This window comes from Jaculus jaculus, chromosome 1 (genome assembly GCF_020740685.1).
Source record: "Jaculus jaculus isolate mJacJac1 chromosome 1, mJacJac1.mat.Y.cur, whole genome shotgun sequence".
Classification (NCBI taxonomy): Eukaryota; Metazoa; Chordata; class Mammalia; order Rodentia; family Dipodidae; genus Jaculus; species Jaculus jaculus.
The window spans coordinates 59,158,479-59,182,623 of NC_059102.1; the positions used below are offsets into that span (position 1 = coordinate 59,158,479).

General features: G+C 40.3%; 1 protein-coding gene across 1 annotated transcript in view; it reads left to right on the forward strand.

The window, feature by feature from the left end:
* Window positions 1-638: 638 nt before the first annotated feature.
* Window positions 639-24,145, forward strand: part of Cfap95 (cilia and flagella associated protein 95) — a 96,508-nt gene continuing 73,001 nt past the window's right edge. Inside the window, exon 1 of the mRNA XM_004653142.2 lies at window positions 639-930. Coding sequence (XP_004653199.2) covers window positions 788-930 — 143 coding nt within the window. The 5' untranslated portion in view covers window positions 639-787. The remainder of the gene's footprint in view (window positions 931-24,145) is intronic.

The window sequence follows — 24,145 nt, forward strand, 5'->3', positions numbered from 1 at the left end:
ATAAAATAAAATAAAATTCTGTTAAAAACTAAGAACAAGGGCTGGAGAGATGGCTTAGCAGTTAAGGCACTTGCCTGAAAAGCCAAAGGACCTTGGTTCAACTCCCCAGGACCCATGTAAGCCAGCTGCATAAGGTGGCACATGCGGTCTGGAGTTATTTGCTGTGGCTGGAGGACCTGGCGAGCCCGTTCTCTCTCTTTGTGCCTCTTTCTCTCTCTCAATACATAAATAAGAAGAAAACAAAAATAAAACTTCCTTCTTTGTTAAAGAAAAAAGTTAAGCGCAATTCAGTTTGGGGAGTTGTTCCTCTTGCTTTCTTTTAGTCAAACTTAATAAGCAGGGATGTGATGAAAACAGATACGATATTAATAATAATATTAAAAGAACTTCCACAAGGATTGCGCAAAGTTAGCATCTTAGAGCTCCCGGATTTTGATCCCTTAACCGACCCTGCTTTCTGCCTTCATTTCTGCCTCACTCCTAGGATTAGGCCCCTGGATTGGCGAAACTACACACCCCAGCATGCAGTTCTCCTTCCAACGGCTGTGCAGTCTTATGGCCACCCCAATTGCATTCTTGGAAATGTAGTTTTTAATAGTAACTACACTCTTAGGAAGCCTAGTGCGGTCAGACTGGAAGGAATCTGCCTCTCCTGGGACTCTGCTCTCTCCATTGACCACGCCCACGTTGCTTAGGAGATGAAGGACGCCGAATCTTGGTCCCTGTAGAGGGCAGGACTGGCACAGAGGGAAATCGTTTGAGTTCTGTGCCTATCTTCAACTCAGGCATGGGGACCTTTGACAGCTCAGACCCGGACAGCACACAAAACTGGTATGAGCTCGGACCCACCGACTTGCTGGAGCGCAAAGGCTCCCTAACCCTCCGCTCCCACCACAAGAAATACTCGAAGCCTGTGTTGGTGCATTCCTGGTAAGCCAACTAGGTCCTGGATGCCAGGGGAGGGGGCAATGGAGAAGAGATGGGATGACAGAACAGGAAAAGTAACAGAAAGGGAACGCTAGTGGTGAGAAGAGAGGGAACAGAAAGAAAGGGAGAGGAGAAAGAAGGCAAAGAATAAAGTTATGAGAAAGTTGAGACAGTGAAGTGGAGCTGAGAAGAAGAAACCCTCCATGGACACTTCTAGGTCTGCTCGCCAGCACACATAGAGACCTGAGGCAGGCAGCCAGTGCTCTGGCTATCTGAGGAATTAAATCATCCACAAATGATCTGAGACAAGGGTTGATTCATAAAAGAAGACCAGGGTGACGGGCTGAGGTAAATGTGCATAGGACCAGCCTCCAAAGCTGCCAACACTTGGAGTGTTGACACACTGAATATTTGAAAGCGGTCTGGGGGCTAGGGAGATGGCTAAGTGGTTAGAAATGCTTGCTTGCAAAGCCTACTGGCTTTGGGTTGGATTCTCCAGGTCCCAATGTAAAAATCCAGACACAAAAATCTTTGCGGTTCTTTGCAGTCACAAGAGGTCCTGGCACAGGCCTCTTTCACTCTCTTCCTCTCTATCTTAAATAAATAACTAATTTTTAAAATATTTTATTTTTTTTTATTTGTTTGACAAGAGAGAAGAGAGACAGAGAGGGAGAGAGAGGAAGGGAGGGAGAGAATGGGCACTCCAGGGCCTCCAGCCACTGCAAATGAACTCCAGATGCATGTGCCCCCTTGTACATCTGGCTAACGAGGGTCCTGGGGAGTCGAACCTGGGTCCTTTGGCTTTTCAGGCAAATGCCTTAACCACTAAGCCATCCCTCCAGCCCATAAAGAAATTATTTTTAAATGATAAAAGATCCCGTAACACCCTCCAAGCTTTCATTTACTAAGACTGTTCCAGCTAGAGGTGGCATACTTGAGTCCCAGTAGAGAAGACCAACACAGTTTATCATATACTGTCTTATATGTCTTCTTTTTAAAAATTTATTTGCAAATATGTGCATATGTGCGTGTATGTGTGTATACAGGGTCCTTGCCACTGCAAATGAATGCCTATCTGGTTTTGTGTATGTGGGGGGAAGGACTGAGCCAAGGCCAGCAGTCTTTGCAAACAAGTGTCTTTAATGCTGAGCCATCCCACTGCTCCCTATTTCTTCTTTTTAATTACTTGGTTACACCTAAAAAATCGGAGATTCACATACCAATCCAGGGTTGTGTATTTTTGGGGGGAGCAGAAAGGCCTGGTGAAGTAGATTCTGTCTCTTGCCAACTGAGTGTCCAAGGGCTGAGCACTGCCCTCCCCCAAAGAAAACTTCTCTTAGGAAGCTCTGGCATGACCTCAGGAAGTATTTGATTTGTTTCTTGTGATTTAGAGATTTTGCTTGGAATTTACTCACAGATTCCTTCTTTATGAAATATTAAAGTGGCCAATAGCAACACCAGCACTGGAGAAAAGTGGAAACTTTCTTTTGGATCAACTTTCTTGGCTATACTATTGACAATTGCAGGGAGCGGCAGACAATTATTCCTTCAGAGCGTTTGTAATATTTGGGGGTAGCAGATAAATAGAAATGAAAAACAGATTAAAAAATGAGTAAAACAAGATAGCAACCAGAAGGCACTGTCAGAGAAAGAAGGTAGAAAAGGCATCTCCCTCTGAAGACTGTAAACAGCTAGCAAAGAGGAAGGAAGCTCTGAAGGAGAAGGCCTATTGCCTGGCCAAGGAGATCCAATATCTAAAGGATTTGATAGTAGACGTCCGTAAGCTAAGGGGAGAGAAGAGAGTCTCTGGCTATGTGGTCTGGAGTGCTTTGTATTTCTACTTTTTTTTTTTTTTTAAAAAAACCCACTTATTTATTTATTTGCAAGCAGAGATATATAGAGAAGAAAGACAGGGAGAATGGGCACATGAAGGCCTCCAGCCACTGAAAATGAACTCCAGATTCATGTGCCACCATGTGCATCTGGCTTTACATGGGTACTGGGGAATTGGACCTGGGTCATTAGGCTTTGCAGGCAATGCATTAACCACTAAGCAATCTCTCCATCCTCTTTGTACTTATACATAGGAATCTTGTGATGCTCTGTTGTAGTAAATTATTCTGGAGTAAAAGTACCAAATAAAGAAAAGACACAAACCTTGCTTATTTTATGTTTTTGTCTTTAAAGGGAAATGACTTTGACATCAGTCCTGCTTGGACACATTCATTTATTTACAATATGTGATACCTGCTGTCTGTTCTACAAACTTCTTCCTTATGGCCTTGTCCATGCTCCACTTTCCCACATTTTACTCATCCCTGCCTTTATTTCTCATCATCAAACTGAGTAGCCAAAAGCAGTGTCACAGTTTTCTTTAGGTACCTCATATGATCTGCATGATGTGCGGCTTCTACGTGTAAAATTACCTACTTGGTAATATTTATTTGCAATTCAAAATACTTGAGGCACATTTTGAGGTCATGGATAGTGAGGCAATAGAAAAAAGGCCAAAAATGCCTTTCCCAACAAACATTTTCCCAGTGAAAGTCAAACAAGCCAAGGTTCTGCCTTCTTGTTTCTGTTGTCTTATGTGTCCTTTCCATGTTGTTTAAGGCTACTGTTTGTTGGCTTGTTTTTGAATTATTCTGCTTTTCTTGATAATACTGTTACTAAAATGATCCCCCAAGCATCGTGCTGAAGTGCTTGCTGTCAAGTGTCCCTAAGCAGAAGTAGGCTGGTCATGTACATTATGGAAAAAACCTGTGCTGGATAAGTTTTGTTCAGGTATGAGGTACAGCACTCAAATTCAAAGTCAGTGAAGCAACCGTATACATCAGATAAGATGTCCCTAATCAGCCACAGATAAAACAAGGTTATGCATTAATTGGTTCATGAAAAGACTGTGACCAGAAGCTCATGGGAACCTAGTCCTGTGTCCTCTCAGAGAAATGCTTCAGTACTCAATAAATTGTGACAACTTACAGAACATGCAAATACACTTCACTGTGAAATTGAGAAATAGGAGCATTTTCTGAAGCTGGCTATGCTGCTGGCATCCTTTCCTTCCTTTCATTAAGATCTATGTTAGGGCTGGAGAGATGGCTTAGCGGTTAAGCGCTTGCCTGTGAATCCTAAGGACCCCGGTTCGAGGCTCGGTTCCCCAGGTCCCACGTTAGCCAGATGCACAAGGGGGCGCACGCGTCTGGAGTTCGTTTGCAGAGGCTGGAAGCCCTGGCGCGCCCATTCTCTCTCTCTCCCTCTCTCTGTCTTTCTCTCTGTGACTATCGCTCTCAAATAAATAAATAAAAATTAAAAAAAAAAAGATCTATGTTACAAAGTAGCATAAAGCTCAGAGTGTACCCACTTTAAATGAATGCCAGTGAATATTTCATCATTATGCATTTTAGTCACTAACCGTTAGCTTTCTTTTTAAAATATTTTATTTACTTATGAGAGAGAGAAAGAAAGAAGATGGTGTAGTAGTTTGAATTATGTACCCCAGTAGACACAAGTAGTTATTTTATTTTATTTTTGAAAGCTTGTCTCCAGCCACATGGCTGGAAGAGAAGTCACTGGGGGTAAAATTCTTATTCCTAGTCTAAGGGTATGCAGAGTGCTTGAGCTCTGCCTGGGGTTCCCTGCTGTTTAGATGCCACTTTTGCTATTGGTTTTGTGGGTGCTTCTTGGTGGCACTGGCTGGATGGCTGGTCTCTCTGCTTGGAGCTGTGAAAGGGGGCCAGCCTGTTTCACCATCATGGAACTTCCCCTGAAATAAATTCCTTCCTTCCTAAACTGTGTCTGGTTTGGAAGTCCATCCCAGCAGTGTGAAGCTGACTACAAAAGGTAGCTTGAATATGAATTGCCTCCCATAGAGTTATGTGTTGGAATACTTAATCCTTACTTGGTGGCACTGTGTGAAAAGTTTGTGGAAACTTTCAGAGGCAGAGTCTTCCTGGAGCACATGTCACTGGAACTGGCTTTGAGGTTTTTCAGCCCAGTCAGACTTGCTGCTGGCTCCCTCTAATTGCTCCCTGCTGGTGTGATGCCATGTCTGCTCCTGCCTTGCTTCCTCACCGTATACACTTCCCCTCTAAACTGTGAGCCAAAAGGTAGGAGGATTACAGTGAGTTCCAGAACAGCCTGAGAGCGAACATAGTGAATTCCAGGTCAGCCTGGGTTAGAGCAAGACCCTACCTTGAAAAACAAAACAAAATAAAAATTAAAATAAACTTTTTCCTTTCATAATTTGTTGGGGTATTATGTCCCAGAAACAAGAAAGTAACTCATTCATTATTTCATTGGCCAAATTGATGTCTGGTAACAAGTGATAATAATTAAAAGCAAAAACAAAAACAAAACCTTCATTAAGATCTCCATGGAGACAGTCCCCAGCTCTGGTCTCCATGGTGACTCTTAAGTTTTAAGGACTTGGGTTAATTCTATGTATTTGTAATTTCAGTTCCTTTCCTTTCTTGCCTAAGACTCCAAGTAAAGACCCTAGGTGTTTTTCATCCCACATGCTCTTCCCCACCCCATAATGGGAAGGAAATAGAAAAATGAAAGGTGGGGGGAAAGGAAGGAAAAAATGCAAGAGTTACAGGGCAGGGACATATTTAGGCATGGTTCATAAATTCACATTGAAGGAAAAACTAATATTTCTGTGAAACTCTTCAGGCATTTCGCCATGTGTTACTTGAATGGGGAGTTCCTCTGTGTTTAAGCCCCTGCACATTCAGTGAGGAACTCAGTTCTGAGGCATATCTTAGTGTGCTTAAATAGAAGACAGAGTGTCTGAATGTGTTAATTTGCTATATCACTCTTCTTGTGTTTCATCAGTGATTTTTTTGGGTACTGTCCTAGAATTATTTCAAGTTCCATACATCGCTGAGGAAAAAACTAGAGTTCTGTGGATCTCTGCCAGCCAACAATCCATCTTCCTACTTCACTAGTACCTACTGAGATAAAGAGGCAAAACAACCCAGAAACTCTTACTAATCATGTGCTGTAGCCTGTCTGTTGCGATTGATGAATGCTTCCCTTTGGATCACACCTCCCACCTTAACAGACTCAGAGCCTCAACTCATTTTGTTCACATTTGATGTAGGTTTTGTATTCAGTTTCTATACATGCAGTATATAATTTGAACTCAAATAGAGGCTTCAAAGGGGATTTTGGGTCTCTAGTATAAAAAAAGGGGAAAAAAAAGCCTTGGGACATGGGATAAGACCACAATGAGAGCTCAATTATTGTTTATCAAATATATGAACAAACGGGGAAGGACAAAGAATACAGATAGGAACCCAGAAGGCACTGCATGCTAGAGCCCTGTATTATGATTATTAGTTTTGCTGTTCATATTTCTTCCCAAGATTTTTTTGTTTTTAAATAAAATCAGAACACATACACACACACACACACACACACACACACACACACACACACACATCCCAAAGCAAGGAGTTGTGTTCAAAATCATCCTTCCACTGGGCATGTTGGTGCACACCTTTAATCCCAGCAGTCGGAAGGCAGAGGTAGAATTGCCATGAGTTTGAGGCCACCCTGACACTACATTGTTGATTCTAGGTCAGACTGGGCTAGATAGAGACCCTACCTCAAAAAACAGCCCCCGCCCTAAAAAAAAAAACATAAAAAGTTAAAATCATTCTTCCAATTCCTGCCTGGGTCATTGTGGAAACTTTAGAACCCTACATTGCATATTTTAATATGACTCTGAGCTAAAATCTATAGCATAGCACAAATACACAGTAAAACCAGGGTTGATTGTCATGGCTATGATACAGTTGCAACAGGACAGTATTGAAGCATGTTGATCATCTCTATGCAAATGACTTTGGAAGGACATGACACATTAGAGAGTTCTGTGTCAAATTAGCTGAATTTAGAATCACCTAGGAAACATGCCCTTGGGCAAGTGTGTGAAGGCATTAGCAGAGAGGGTTAACCCCTGAGGAAAGAGCCACCCTGAATGTCGGCAGCACTAGTCCATGGGATGGTGTCTCAGGCTTAATAAAAAGAGGAAGTTCGCCAAGTGCTAGTATTCTTCTCTCCCTCTCCCCCTGCCCCATCCCCGTCTGCTTTCTGATTGCAGATGCATGTTGTATGGCCAGATGCCTTCCCCACCCCTCAAGCTATAAGCTAAGTGACACCTTCCTCCCTTAAGTTGCATCTTGTCAGGTATTTGGTTATAGCAATAGGAAGAGTGACTACTACTACTTCCATTTAAGGTGGATCAGAATTGGGCTGGAAGGATGGCTTAGTACTTAAGGCTTTGTCTGCAAAGTCAAATGACCCAGGTTTGATTCCCCAGGACCCACGTTAGCCAGATGCACAAGAGGAAGCACACGTCTGGAGTTTGTTTGCAGTGGCTGGAGGCCCTGGCGTGCCCATTCTCTCTCCCTCTTCCTCTGTCAAATAAATAAGTAAAAATATTTAAAATGGATCAGAATTAAAAACAAGAGATGAGCTTGGGTGGATCCTCATTGCTGCACGTGATACACCATTAAGACTGACAGATGCCAAGGAGATTTTGAGTTAATGTATGGGCAAGTGGTATTTAAAGAGGTTTTTGTATTTCTTAAAAAAGCTTCAAATTACAATACCATGTGGACATTTGTTATGATGTAATACTAGACTAAGAACATGGAAATATGGTTACTATCTATCTCATGGGTAGCAGTATTCGAAATTTGCATACTGGTGGGTATGATGGTGCATGCTTGTAATCCCAAAATTTGGCTGGCTGAAGCAGGAGATTGCCATGAGTTCAAAGCCACTCTGTGCAAGATGCTGCTTCAAAACACAAATAGCAAGGTCAAAATTTGCATACAATTCAGATGTAAGATGTATATGAAAGTTATTTTCTGAAACTGATCCTCATAACTTTCAATAGCTGTTACTAGAGAAAAATTTAAACATGCCAATTAAAACTTATCTTCACCTCACCAAGTTTAAACAGTGTGTTTTAGGTTAAAATAGTCCCTTTCAGAACAGTGCCCATTTTTTTCTGAGTTCTTCCTCCTCCACATCTCCTTCCCCCAGTGCCATTTGTGTGCATGTAGGAGACTGTAGCTATGTGACATTTGGCAGGGGGAATAAATTAGGTCTTCAGATCACTACAGGACTGTCCTGGTTCATCTCACCCTGATCCTACAAATCTGCCTACTGCTGGGGAAATTTGTTGTTTTGTTTTGTTTGTCTGAAGACCCTAGTGTATCTGCTTACAGACTCAGCCTTGCTGGTTCTATTGATTTCTGTGTCAGGCTCATCCTCTTCCAGACCCTGAATTAATCACCCCACGGTCACTGATGGAGCACTTTATCCCTCAACATGATGGTCTGCATCTAGTCCATTGACACTCAACTCAGTTTCCATCTAAGTGCCCTGTAGAGAGGGTAACTGTATACCCTGAAGTGTTTTTTCTTCCTCCTCACTGTGACCAAATATCTGACAGAAGCAACTTAAAGGAAGAAATATTTATTGTAGTCATGGTACCAAGAGCTCTGCCCCTCATGAGAGAGTGTGTGAATGAATGAGTGGGTACATCAGGGCCTCTTGCCACTGCAAACAAACTCCAGATATATGCCCCACTTTGTGCATCTGGCTTTATGTGGGTACTGGGAAATCAAATCTGGGTCATCAGGCTTTGCAAGCAAGTGCCTTTAACTGCTGAGCAATCTCCCTAGCCTAAAATATTTTTATTTATTTATTTTTTAAGGATAGAGAGGGGGTGGGTAAAGAGATAGACATACCACTTTGTGCATCTGGCTTTATGTGGGTACTGGGGAATTGAACCTGGGCTGTCACATTTTGCAGGCAAGCACTTTTAACCACTGAGCCATCTTTCCAGCTCAAGGCACAGCTTCTTCACATCAAGTTTGATTGGAAATCAGGGAGAACTTGGCCTGGAAGCAGGGTTGGTTATAACCCCCCAAGTCCTCCTCCTCTAGAGATCCATTTTTCCATCTAGGCATCACTTTCTAAAATTTTACAATCTCCCAAACAGTACTACCAGCTGGGGACCAACTGTTCAAATACATGAGCCCATAAGGGACATTTCATATTCAAATATAGCATCTGGTTTGTCTGGGACAGATAGATATATCAAAAGTTCCTCTTTCACATTGTACAGTGATCATCATTGTAAGGCAAATTCTAAGGTCACTCTACTTGTGGCAGGAACTTCTGGCTCTTATTATTAATAGAAGCTCAAGAAAATTTGCTTCAATTTCTCAACAATGTCTGGCTTGTGAATATGTCTCACAGGGTTAAAAATTTGAAATGTATTTAGTCATAAGTTAACCAGCAATGCTTTATTGTATACCATATATCTGGTGAAACAATTCTAATACTCCCCAAGGCAAATGTAGATGCATAAGATTTATTAGAAAAAAAAACCATTATTTATCCAGGTGTGGTGGCACACATCTTTAATCCCAGCACTCAGGAGGCAGAGGCAGGAGGATCACCATAAGTTTGAGACCACCCTGAGACTACATAGTGAATCCAGGTTGGCCTGGGCTAGAGCGAGACCCTACCTCAAAAAAACCCAATATATATATATATTTAATTGGAGTTTAGCAAAGTATAAAGATTAATTTTGGAAATACAATATCCTTATAAGTAAGTTTTAAAATGAACAGGTTTGGATGGAACAAATGATTATCATGCTAAATGAATTAAGCCAGACTTAGAGAAACAGATATGTTTTCTCTCACATGCAGAATGTATTTTAAGAAAGAACTAAGGCCAGCTGGAGAGATGACTTAGTGGTTAAGGTGCTTGCCTGTGAAGCCTAAGGACCCATGTTCAATGTCTCTCCAGATCCTACGTGAGCCAGACACACAAAGGTGAGGCCAGCACAAGGTTGAACGTGCCCTCTATGTGGCACAAGCATCTGTTGTTTGATTTCAGTGGCTGAGGCCTTGGCATGCCAATTCTCTCTCTCCTCCTTTTGCTGTAAAAACAAAACAAACGAAAGAGAAACAATAAGAACTAAGACTTAGCAGAAGGGAGATTATTGGGGGAGAAAAAGGGGATCAGTGAGAAGGGGGAAGGAGAGATAAGAGGGATGGAGGCAAGTATGATCAACATGAAGTTCTTGTATGAATATGTCAGCACAAAATGTATTGTTTAGTACAATGAATATATGCTCATTAAAATAAAATGAGTATGTTTTAGACTAAGACTTTGAATAAAAATATGCATCTTTATTGAAAGAATATTTTCTATGTATTATAAAATATTTCTTACTAGAAGGTGGAAAACAGACTACTTGTCCTCTTTTTTTCCTTTCTAATACTCCTACATTTTCCATAAAAATATACTGTTTTCATAGTAAGAATAAAGTAAAACTACTTTAAAAACTTAATGGATTTTTCTGGAGCTCTCTCTCTGAAACAAATATTCTCTAAATGATCAGACTGTAGACACAACACTTCATCTCTTTCAGAGTCTGACTCACTGTAAACAGCTTATTATGTGTCTTTGAAAATATCTTTTTAATTGCTAGTTTATCTTGGGTAAAAAGGCTGATGCTCTATGCACTCCCTTGGCTTCACCACCCTTTCATTCTTGTCTGTGTTCTATAATGGTAGCTCCCACGCCATGGTTATTTTTAATCTCATCTTACGTTTTCATTCCTGCATATACGCAAGACACTACCCACAACTGCTATTGAATGGAGTAGATTTTTTTTCTTTTGAGAGAAAACACTTCCTTTTCTTTCTTTCTCTCTCTCTCTTTTTTAAAAATAAGATTCAAAAGGCTGTACCTCCTTTTGCCCCGAGTCCATTTTTTTCATTGCTATTCTCTTTTATGAAATTCCAATCAGAAGCTTTTTTAGAGCACCAAAGATTACAGAATTGTAGTGCCATCACCCTTGTGTGAAGGTTTATTTAACTTAACTGACATTTATGAAAATAAAATAAGCACAATTGTTATGGTTTGAATATGAAGTGCCCACTCCCCCAACCCAGAATCATGTTTAAAAACTATTGGGCCCAGCTGGTGGTGCTATTTTGGGAAGTTCTGGGAACTCTTGGAGGGATGGCTTAGTTAGTCCTCATTGAATGAGGGCTAATTCTTGGAGCTATCTTGTCTGGTCCCTTCCTACCTCTTTCTCTACTTTCTGTCTGCAATGAAGCAAGTCAGCTCCTCCATCACATGCTCTCTGCCATGATTTTCTGCCCAAGCATAGTGAGCCAAGCCTCTATACATTGACCCTCTACAACAGTAAACAAAATGAAAAATCCCTCCTCTGAAGTCACTTATGTCGAGCATTCTGTCACAGGGACAAAAGCAAACAAATAAAAGCAAAACAAAACAAAGCAAAACAAAACAACAAAAAACCCAGGCTGGTTGTGGTGGTGCACACCTTTAATTACAGCACTTGGGAGGCAGAGGTAGGAGGATTTCTGTGAGCTCAAAGCCACCAATATGAGACTACATATTGAATTCTGAATTCCAGGTTAGCCAAGGCTAGAGCAAGACCCTATTTCAAACAAACAAAAACCAAAAAAAAAAAAAAAAAAAAAAAATCCAACAACAAAACACCCCAAACTAACCCAAAGATGAACCCTTGCAGGACAGACATTTTTCCATATAAGCCCACCTGGAAAAAGAAAGATCATTGTTGTATAGCAGGGACTGTACCCTTAGCTAACTTCCTACCCTCACAAGCATTTTTGTTGGGCTGTGGGAACCTCCAGAACCCTGCCATCATCATAATGCTGCTATAGTCTTTCAGATAGTCTTAAATCCATGTTCACCAACTTCTATACTAGATGAAGGTATTAGGGCAGAGGAAGAGGTGAAGAATGTGGAACTTAGTGATATTTGATAAGGACAGATTCAGCTGTGGACATGCAGGCACTCAAGTTCAGGTATTAGGGTTTTAGTTTATAATGCTAGGGCTAGCATTTAAGAAAAATAATTCTCTGAGTTTCTCTGGAAGTCCCCTACCTTTGGTACCAGTTTCTGTGTGTACTAGCCAGATCTCCTTGGTTGTAAATGACATAGCTTGCACTGGCCTAAGCAAACAGAATGAGCTAACTCGTGCATGGACAGTTGGTTACTGGATAAGAAAAGGGGCACAGGTAGAGAGAGACCTCAGGAATAAGGGATACTACCAGGTGTCAGTTGTTTGTCCTCTCTCCTCCTCCTTATCAATGTGATTGCTTCATCTTATCATGGGAGATCACTATAACTGCTGCAGTTGAAGGTTAAACTTATATCACCACTCCAAAAAGAAAACTTGGCTTTGGGGTATTTTCATATACATCCAAATTAAAAAAAAATCCAGGTCAGATGTCTATCCCTGGACCAAGTATCTGTTTGGGGTCTGTTAGCTCCACATTACTGGGATGAATACCCAAACCAGACACAACTTATGAAAGGATTTACTTCAAGCTTACAGATCCAGGGAAAGTTTCATTAAATCATGGAAGAAGTTCCCATTCATAAATTCGAGCAGAGAGAGACACCACAAAACAGCCAGCACCACAAGCAAGCACAGCCAGAGCTCAAAACCTCTTTGCATACCTTTAAGCTGGAACTCAGACCTGCCCCCAGTGACACAGGTGGCTAGAAATCCAAGTTACAAGCTTTAATAAAACACCTGAGTCTATAGGAGACATTTATTCAAACTACCACAGGGTCATTTTATTGGGAAGTTCATGGTGCCTCACCTGGATCCCTGGAGACATTGCAGGGAGAAAGATGAAGCTTTGGATTGGTGATTTAGAGATCACTCCTTTTCTGGAGAAGGCTCCCAAACTTTTAAACTCCTCCTCTCCTGACAACCTGCACATCCTTGTTGAAGATTAGAAACTTACTTTGGGACTTGGGAAGATGGCTCTGAGGTCAAAGCATGAGTTTGGATCACTAGATCCTACATATAAGCCAGAAACTATGTTACTCTTTTGTAATATGCTGAGAAAGGAAGCAGAGATGGGAGAATTTCCCAGAAGTTCATGAAGGAAGATGTGAACCATAGTGAGAGATCCTGTCTCAAAGAAGGAGGAGGTGAGGACCAACACAAAAGTTATCCTCCGATCTCCACATGTGTACCATGGCACATGTGTGCCTGAATTTATACACATGAACATGCATGCGCACACACACCATACAAATAATTTTTTAAAAACTGACCTTAGAATTGAGCTGCTACAAACATGGTTGAGCAAATCTCTCTGGCTTTTGGTTTGAAGGTTTTAGGGTACATGCCCAGTAATGGTATAACTGGGTCTGTTGGTATTTCTCAATTCGTAATAGCTAAAAGCTGGAATCAACCCAGATGTCCATCATTAGAAGAATGGATAACAAAGATGTGGTATATCTACACAATGGAATTCTATACAGCAGTAAGAAAAAACGACATAAAGAAATTTGAGGAAAAATGGTTGAACCTGGAACAGATCATTCTCAGCGAACTTACCCAATCACAGAAAAAAAATCGACACATAGTCTCACTCATCTGCAACACCTAACCTGAATTTGCCCAAGATGCCTTACATACCCAGCAAGTACCTCATGGACTAGACAATAAGATGGATGGGAGGGCGGGGAGGGAATCAAAGGGTGGAAAACAGTAATCCGGACCCAAACGGCAATGGTACCATAAAATTCTACTTCCTAAAAGACAGACCAAATGACTGAACCTTCACTAGTCCCTTACAGGAAACACCTGAACCACAAGACACTGGAGAGGGTAGGATCAAGACTGACCTAAATCTCCTACATCTTCCCTCCCTCCCTCTCCCCCTCTCCCCTCTATCTCTCTTCTCTCTAACTCTTGTATATTAGTTATCTTTTTCCTCAATTTCTTAGTGGACACTGACCTGTAACCCCCACTTCCAGCTTGGGCCTACAATCCACAATGAGCTTTTGATCAAAGAAACCTACAAGGTTTCCCAAAACAATGACAGACTTCTGTCAGAGTAATTGATGACCCACCAAAGGCCAGTGGTAAGACCCTATTGCTGAAGACTCCATACGCAGCTGACACGTAAAATGGAATGACATGGCTGGAAGCCAGGAGAGAGTCAGTCCCCAGACAGTCAGCGTGTCTAGTGCCAGAAGGCGCTACATAGGCGACTGGGGGAAGTGACCAAGATCTGTCCAAGCAACACATTGTTTAACCTAAGTAGCAACAATTAACCGGATGTGATACCCATACAAGTGCAATAGTGGTACACAGCCATGGTGAGGAATCAATTGCTCTTGATTTGGCTAACTGATCCACTCAGTGGTACTAGACCCTTAGCTGGAGCTGGGAAACAAGTCAGAACCATACCCAAACACAAGCCCACTCTACAATATCAAGCTACCATCAATCACGGGGTATAAGAGGGCCTACACCTATCAAACTGTCTATCAAAAAAGTAAGTGTTATCTCAATTTTCTGGGTGCTAACTCACTCTCCGTTGGAGAATCTGCTTCTCTTTTCCAGATAGATGCAGATCCTAAGAAGAGAGCTGCCCCAACATACCTCAAAAGGGGCCCAACTGAAACTAAGGACAACTGGCGAAATAAGCAAGGGTGATGTTTTCCTGTGAACTGGATACCAGCACAAAGGGGAAGGAGATCAATTCAGAGAAAAATCAACTCCTACCAAATCAGAGAGCCAGAGCCTCAGAGGCCCCCAACACCTCAGCACTGAAGCAGACCAAAAATGAACCCAACATGGCTCAGGGAAATCTTGCGGAAGAGGGGGCGGAAAGAATGTCAGAGTTACATGTTGGGTCATGATTTTCAGAGACATTTATCATACTAATAACTGGGGGCTAACTCCACAATGCACGACCCATTTTCAATAATAAGGAGGGTCTAATGGGAGGGGGTAGATCACAGATGAGCCTAAATAATGGTACCAAACTGCCTGTATTTACTGAAAAGAAAACTAATAAATTAAATTTAAAAAAAAACAAAAAAAACTGACCTTAGATTTGATAAGTAGAGAAAAGAAATCTTGTATGTAGATTAGGTGAGCACATTTTTGTGGAGTGTTGAAAAAATTAGGGATAAACCTGAGTATTGTATTGTTGGTTTTGAGTAATATTAACCTTTTATTGCTGTTTCCTTTATTTCATTTTGAAATGCAATTAAGTTTTAATTGTTATTAGTCACACTGTATATTTTCTTTTTCAGACTTAACTGTTTTGATGCATTAACAAGCATAATTGGTTGGCAGAAACATGATATGTTTCTTTTGTAAGATTAGATTTCTAACCAGATTGTTACAAGTCAATTAAATGGAAGAATTAATATGTTACTCATTTATTGCTAAATAAATTTTCATACAAATAATTTAGTCTCCTTTGTATAAAGTAATTGGCAAATTTTTAAAAATTAAAATGTAAGACTGAATAATTTGTCATAGATCTTTAAACACAAGCCAGGAGTGGTGGTATAAGCTAGTAATTCCAGAACTCTGAGGTGGGGGAATTGAGAGTTCAAGGCAGCCTGGGCTACCTAGTAAACCTTGTCTGAAACAAATAAACTAATCATAACAAAAACAAAAATAAAGCAAAAAAAATGAAGAAAACACAATCTAAAACTCAAGCCAAAAAACAAGCAAACAAAACAAATTTTTAGACACAGAAAAACTCTAAATTTCTTACCTAGGAGCTGGAAACAATGAGCTTTTAAAGAGCACTAAGTATCTTTTCCATGATCTTCTTTTTAGATGATTCTTCATGGAGTGGCACTTAAAAATATATTTATTAAAAATATATTTGTTGGGGTGAAAGGTACAGATTAGTGGTAGAGTGCTTGCTTTGCGTGTGTGAACCCTAGACCCTAGGTTGGGTACCTACTACTGAAAAGAAAGTAAAGTATATATCTATTGAGTCATTGCTATGCATGTTAAAGTCACTCTGCTGACTCAGGGATTCAAGTGGCTATCCACCCCATCTTTAGAATTTCAGAGATTATAACTGTCAGGCAGGAGTGGGGAAGGATGCATCTAGAAGAAGCACTGATCTTAGGCTTGTCAGGCCAGGTAAAGTTTGCTAGAGGAATTTCATTTAGCCCTTACAATCCACAAGAGGACTAATGTCGACTGTTAAGTTTTCACTGGAGGCCGGAACTTCCCCTTTCCCAAGTGTCTGGAAATATGTGTTACAGATCCTTTTTTTTTAAAGTACAATCTTGACTCTTTAATATTTTTTATTTTATTTATTTATTTGAGAGCAACAGACAGTGAGAGAAAGAGGAAGGGAGAGAGAGAATGGGCACACCAGGGCCTCTAGCCACTGCAAATGAACTCCAGACACGTGAGCCCCCTTGTGCATCTGGCTAATGTGGGTCCCAGGGAATTGAGCCTCAAACCAGGCTTCTTAGGCTTCACAGGCAAGCACTTAAGGGCTTAGCCATCTCTCCAGCCCTTCCCCCCCCGTTTTAAAATATGCATAGACTGATTGCAAGAATTGTGACTTTTAGTTCTAGGTGAGACCATAACATTTTAATATTGAACCCTTCTATATAATGCCTTATTTAGATCCCTTAACCTACAGCCTGATGGGTGGAAACAGCATGGTTTGTGTGCATCTAGAGCTAGTGTGCTAAGGTTAACTAGTTTTCATGTGGCCATCCACGGTAAGGGTGAGAACAGAAACAGCCCTAATCATGCCAGTCATTTTTTTTCAGCCTCACCAAGGCAATTCCCAGACCTCAGTTACCTTTCAGAGATACAGCCAAACCTTAATGCAACCAAAAAGCCACTACAGGCCATTTCTTTGAGTTCAGTATACCATGACTATCATACAGAGTTCAACAAACAGCATGTGTGTGTGTGTGTGTTAAATATAACTATTGCAAACATTTAGTCTCTATAGACTGCTTGGATTTTTTAAATTGGGGGTTTTCTTTGTATGCTAAACAACTCTAGTACATATCAGTAATCTGGAAAGACTACATCCTGTCAAAGTCAGTGTGGTGAGTGTGGCTTGATAGATCTTCCTCACTATTCCAGCTCCTACCACTGAAGTTCTTATAACAAACTGGACAAGGTATGTCAAATTCGAGCCACAAGTGTCTTCCCCTTCTAACTCCATCTGTTTTGGGGAATAACTATTTGATGTTTGACAGATGATTAATTTATTTTTATTTTTCTGAGAATGTTCTGCGCGTCATCCAGAGATCCAAATATGTATATACAGAGTTGCGGAATGAAGTCTCTGAGGCTTTATGACTTTTCTTATATTTTAAGGATTATATAGTTTTATTTATTTTTTAACTAGGATGCAAAGTAACAGGTTTCCTTATGGTGTTTTCATACATTGTTTTTAGTTGGTTTTCCTCCCTGACTTTCCTGCCCCTCCCCCACCTCGTACCTTTCTACCTCCAGTATTTCCCTTTCCCTTTCATGTCACATGTGCTCTATCATCCTCCCCATGCCTTCTCTCTTACTTCTCTTGTGGTTCTCTTTCTAATATCACATTCTTTTCCATATAGCTACACATACATACAAATTAGGGTCTAGGATCTGTATATGAAAGAAAACACAGTATTTATCTTTCTGATTCTGAGCTACCTCATTTAGTATAATATTTTCTAGTTATATCCATTTCTTTCAAATATCATAGTTTCATTTTTCTTTATGGTCAAATATGTACCACGTTTTTATTATCCATTCACCTGTTGATGGGCATGTAGGCTTATTGAATTACCTCACTATTGTGAATAGAGCAGCATGAACGTGGATGTACAAGTATCTGTGGGGCAGGAAATAGAGTCCTTTGGGTACAAGCTCAGGGGTGAATGGTTAGATCATATGGTAGTTCTATTATTATTATTTGAGAAACCTTCATGCTAATTTCCATTGTGGCCATACCAGTTTTTACTCCCACCAACAGTGAACAAATGATTTCTCTCTTCTCACATCTTGGCCAGCATTTGTTACCATTGTTTTCTTGATGATAGCCGTTGTAACTGGGGAGAGATGGAATCTCATGGCAGTTTTATAAATTTTCATTATGTATAGGTGTAATTTTTGCATATGGGTTGTGTGTGTATGAGTGTTTATGTGTGTGTGGGCTCATGTGTGTGCAAAGGTGCATGTGTACATGTGTGTGTACATGTGGAGGCCAGAGAAAAACCGGGGGTATTATTCTCAAGAGTGCTGTCCACCCTTTTTTGAGACAGAGCCTCTCGTTGGGTTGGAGCTCATCCGTTAGATTAGTCTGGAAGATAGCAGAGCTTCAGGGATCCACTTGCCTCTGACTCCCAGCCTGGGATTACAGGTGATTGCTGCCACACCCAGCAGTTTGCATAGGTGCTTAGGATGAACTCAGACCCTTTTGATTGCAAGACCATCATTTTACCCAGTGATCTATTTTCCTAGGCCTCAAAGTAGTTTTAATTAGTATTTTCCTTATAGCTAAGCATGTTGGATGCTTTTAAAAATATTTATTGGCCATTTGTATTTCTCCTTTAAAGAACTGTCTATTCAGTTCATTGACCCATTGCTTTATTTTAAAATGACTAGATTAGGATATAATCCATACCAATACACATTAACCCTTTAATACACAATTCACTGGCTGTTTTTATATGCACAGTTGTTCATCCATCACCATATTCAATTTAAGAACATTTTTTCCTTCGAATTTCCTCCAACTCTTAATTCCAAGCCCCAGCAACCACTTATCTATTTTCTGTTTCTATTTCTATACATAATGCCTTCAAATTTCATTCATACTGTCACATTTACCAATATTTGATTTCATTTTATTCCTTGATGACATTATAGTGTATATCATACAGTCAAACCACCACATAACATAAGATGGTTTTGAAGGGGAAGATCAAAGAAACTGTAATATGTGTTCCAGAATATGAAGATAATTGAAGTTCAGTTGTCTAAACATAGGGGGACAGATGTCCTTTTCTTGTTTGAGCAGGGTGGTTGTCACTGCTCCTGGTGGACTTCATATCTCCCTGTAAAAGCATCCCAGGAGAGTACAGCATCACCCTGCCTAATCTATGTTGAGATGTTTTAGAAGTCATGTGTGTGACCATTCATCAGAAAGATATTTCCATAACTGTTGAGAAAGACAGCGCCTCTGACTGCTGTATTCGTTATGTTTCCTCCCAATATTTTCTATGGGAACTCCTGTTTTTCATGTATGCATATGTGTGGTATATACACATGTGGTTGCAGGTGCATCTATCCCATGTGTGTACATGCAGATGCCAGGGAGACTATTGAGTGTCCTCTGTCTTCCTCTGTCACTCATCTACATGTTTCCTTGAGTCAGAGTCTCTCTTGCTGAACTCAGATCTGTTGAACAGTCACTGTCAGGCTGACTGACCAGTGAGTCCCAGCAATCCTTTTGTCTCTACTACCATAGGACTGAGGTTAGAGGCATGTATGGCCATGCCCAACTATTTACATTGGTACTAGGGATTTGAACTCAGGGCAAAGAAGGCCCATTTAGGCCCTCATACTTGCATGGCCAATGCTTTTATCTGCTAAGCTATCTCACTGTCTTTGAAGGTTTTCTATGAAGAAAATTAATAATAGTGATAGGTCTTATTTACATTCCACTCAATATATGTTGAGTGAAGAAACTGATATGTCTATTTTCATCAGATAGGTTGCTCTTGAGTAAAGTTTAAGCTTCATACTCTATGGTTTCATAGTGTAGATGTGCAAATCATACATAGCCAAAGTGCCCTGAAAAAAAGTCATCCCTAGGCTGGAGAGATGGCTTAATGGTTAAGGTGTTTGTCTCAAAATCCAAAGGATCCTGGTTCGATTCTCCAGGACCCACATAAGCCAGATGCACAAGGGGGTGCATGTGTCTGGAGTTTGTTTGCGGTGGCAGGAGGCCCTGGTGTGCCCATTCTCTCCCTTTATCTTTCTCTCTACTTCTTTCTCTCTATCAAATAAATAGAATAAAATAAAATAAAATTTAAAAAGTTATCCCTGATCATAACTAAGAAATGTTACTACTTCTCCCAAGAATATAAGATTTACTTCATTATGTAGCACCTATATCTAAAAGTCTTCATTTGTCAGTTTCATGTATAAGCCAATAAACAGCTCTACCTAGGCATGTAAATCATTTTGCCTGTGAATTCTTTAAAGAGGATTGTCAAACATCTCTTTACAGTCTTTGCATCTATTGGTTTTAAGTTTCTAATGTGTCAAGAGATATAACCAACTCTCAAGGGTAATTTTCTCTGAAAGTCTTAGGTAGCAGATGATTATGAAACCCAGTAGGAAAGGCATCTTTCTCTTCTCATTTGCACTACATTTACATTGGAAAATACAATAGCTGACAGCATAGCTGCGAACAACATTAATAATTCTAAAATTTAAAGTTAATATATTCTGCCATCTGGAGTCTTAGCTAAACATTTTTAACATCTTTGAAATCTGCAAAGAAAAATGTGTTTCTTGTCAAGTTACCAGAAGCTAGAATCTGTTTCAGATTTTCATTGCTCTCATGTCAGATACTGCTCAGATTCAAACCACTCACCAATCAGTAAGATGCACATGTTTAGGAAGAGTTTTCCCTTGCAGCAAGTAGATTTATAATTTCTCTGGAGACAAGTTGGTGTTGCAAAACCACCAGCTTGTCTATATGCACGATCACTCCCTCCTGATGGGTGATTTTGCAGATGAAGCCGAGATAGTCTTTAGGTTTATGGACACATTTGAAAGCTTTTGTTTGCTGCATTTATATTAAGGTGATGGCAACAAGATGTAGAAATATTCAGTCAATCAATCAATCCAGGAAGATTTAATGAGCATTTACAATGTGTCAGATGATGCTAGTCACTGAGATCACATAGATGAAAAGAACTAATCTCTGTGTCTCAGGAGCTCTTAGTCTCCGGAGAAGGTGAATGCATTCATGTGTGATTATAAAACAATGTGAAATGTGGCACAGTAATAAAAATACTGGTTTCTCTGCAAACTGCCACTTCATTTCCCTGGTATAGACACAGGACCATAGAAACCCTAATGTAATCTGTCCCATTTCCTGTGAGGAGAACTCTATGGTCCAACCCCACCCTGTTCTCTAAGAGGCAACTAGGTCTCTCTGACATGGGGCAGTCCGAAAGGACCTCTGGATTCCTGTCTGGACTCCAGCTGTGGAATCATTTGTTCCATCCTACAAGTCACTTAGAGGATCATATGTGTTTCCTGAGCCAGGTCTTACAGAACAGATTTGATAGAGAGTCACGAACATCTTGTGAAAACCCCAAACTCACGAAGGGCTCCGGAAAGCAATTTAACAGATGCCTTTGAAAGGAGATGACTTAGGACTACAGTGGACAGGCCCCAGGTGCAGACACTATGGAGCACTGGAGGGTTCATGTGATGGTGTGTAGCTGGAGGCAGGGCTACAGCTGGATCTGTAGCATACTTGTCCAGTGTGGGACCTGCTTGCGGTGCTCTTAGCCTTTAATCTCCCCTAAGTCATTGCAGGTAGCATTTCCAACAACAGGGTCAGCATTCCATGTTGTATTTTTTTTTTTTTTTTACAGTTTCAGCTTGGAATTGGTTTTATTTATAATTCAACAAATAGGCAAGATCCCTTTTTAGAAAATAGTGAGCATGCCATTGAACCAAGCATAGTAACTTGGCTCTACAGGCAGAAAAGTGTTGAAGAACACACAAACAGAACAAAAATTGGATTGGCCATTCCAAAAGTTACTTTCTTACAGGATTTAGGAAGAAGAAATTCCTTATTACACATTGACTCAGACAGACTGGGGTCTCCTACATTTTTAAAAACTTGCCTGGTTCAGTTGGATTATATGAGCTCTTAGCACAAGGAGAAAGCTGGTTCAAAACAATAGCCTCCCACAAGCTTTAACATTTGTCATACTGTTGTTTCTCTCACACAACAGTAAAGAAGACAAGTTTTACCTATTAGTAATTAAATATGTCTCAGGATGCCTTATTAAAAAAACAAACAAGCATAGCATTTAGCCTAGTAGCACAAGGTTCTTAGCAGAAGCAAGCCTATAATTTTCATTTTTTAAAATTTATTATATATATATATTATAACAGGTTATAAACTATTATTCCATCACCCCAATTCCAGTTACCATGAGGGCCCACCTCAGTGGGGTTCTGTGAGGTCATGAAGGGCTTAGATATTCCCTGAGGGGTAGTGGGAACCATGTTTCAGCATATTCCTACCTACTCTGTGGCTCTTACAGTCTTTCTGCCCCTCTTCTGCAAAGTTTCCTGAGCCATGGGAGGCCTGTTTTAGTGTTGAGTTCTTTCTAGCCTCTGAATTTCTGTGTGCGTAGGTTTGATTATTCTAAGCATCTGTCACCATCATCCTGGGGCTGATTGTCAGGCTAGCAATAAGAGCAGTATTGATGATGTCGCTTCCTCTGCAGTTTCTTCTGGGCTGTGGTAGAAGTGGTAGAGGTGGAAAGTTTCACGGAGGGCAGTCAGCCATCTTCTTGTCTTAAGGATGGATCTAGGCTCTCCTCCATTTTTGCTACCATTTGAAAAGTAAAACATTCTCCAACCAAGTGTGAGAGCAGTTTGGGCTAAAGGGGGTATGCAAAGGTGTTTAGGAGATTTGAAGTCAGTTTTGTGATACCTCCAGCATTATTCTTTTTGCTCAGGAGTAAATTGGCTGTCTTGGTTGTTTTGTGCGTCCATATAAGTTTTAAGATATTTTTCTATTTCTGTGAATAGTAGAATTGGAATTTTGATGTGGACTCTATTGAATTTATAGGTTACTTTTAGTAGAATAGCCATCTTCACTATATTCATTTTTCAAATACATGAGAATTTGAGGGTGGTTTCTTTCCATCTTCTAATGTTTTTTTTAATTTCTTTCTTCAGTGTTGTAAAGCTTTCACTGTGTAGTTATTTCACTTTAGGTTTATTCCAAGGTATTTTTTTCAGGAAATTGTGAATGGGATTATTTCTCTGATTTCTTCCTCAGCATGTTTATTATTGGCATATAGCAAGACTACTGATTTTTGTACATTAATTTTTTATAGTACTACTTTGCTGAAATTTTTTATCAGATCTAAAATATTTCTGGTGAAGACTTAAGGGCTTCTTATATATAGACTCATATATGTGAGTAAGGAAACTATGATTTCTTCCTTTCCTATTTGTATCCCTTTTATTGACTTATATTGTTTTATCACTCTAGCTAAGACTTCAAATACTATATTGGTGGAATAAGAGTGAAAAAGGCAAGCCTATTTCCAAAGGAAATTTCTGGCACTATGGGTAGGAAGCACTGTAGGTCTTCTCAGGAAGGATTTCTGTATTTACCTGCTCTCCTGATCTGGACAACACAGCTCTTCCTTCATTCAAAAGTATAGGCTACCTATATTTAAGTGTCTTTAGCTTTGAGCTAACTGCTGATAAATTCCTATCAAATTCAAAAATGAATCAGTAGCAGCATCATGAAGGACCCATAATGGGAGACCACGGGGGAATGAGGATGCTTCTGCAGATGCAGGCATGGATGAATAATGATAACAAAGATGGACTCTTGGTGTTATGGTACCACCTAAACCCCTTCATAGCTGGAAGAAATTGACCAAATTAAAGTTTTGCTATCACATCAAATAAGAGCTTCGAAGGGAACTGTGTTCTGGAGCCAGATTAGTGTTTACTAGAGAGATATTTCTCTGTTGCTTTATGACATATGAAGGATCTTTCTTCTTAAAAAGCATTGTTATTATTTTATAATTGTTTTATATCTGTGCAAATGGAAGCACAGAAAAGTTTAAGTGACTTGTCCATGGCTAGCCAGCTGGGCCTGGCTGAGGAATGACTCAGATCTATATCCCTGTTCATTCCACCTCTTCTGACTCTTCATGGTTTTCAATATTTCTCTCCCTATGGTCACAAGTGACAGCTTCCTGATAGGCTCTTATAAAATGCTATTAGGTTACCAGGAAGCATGTTTTATTTTGTGTGTGTGGTTTTATGCTGTGATGTTGTGAGGAGAGAAGGCTCACATTATGTGTTCTACCTGATGATCCACTTTGGAGTCCCTCAGTGCTGTGCACCAGTGAGGAGCCAGGACTGCACTCAATGTGGATGTGGTAGAGGGCCTCAGAATCTAGATACCAGGTGCCTCAGCCAAGTTAGGAGTTACTGTTTTGCCTGCCTAACCCTATACCTGCACTCACCACATTGTAGATTTTTTGAATTTAATTGTCTGTGTCTCTGGCCAGGCTGGGAGCTGCTGAA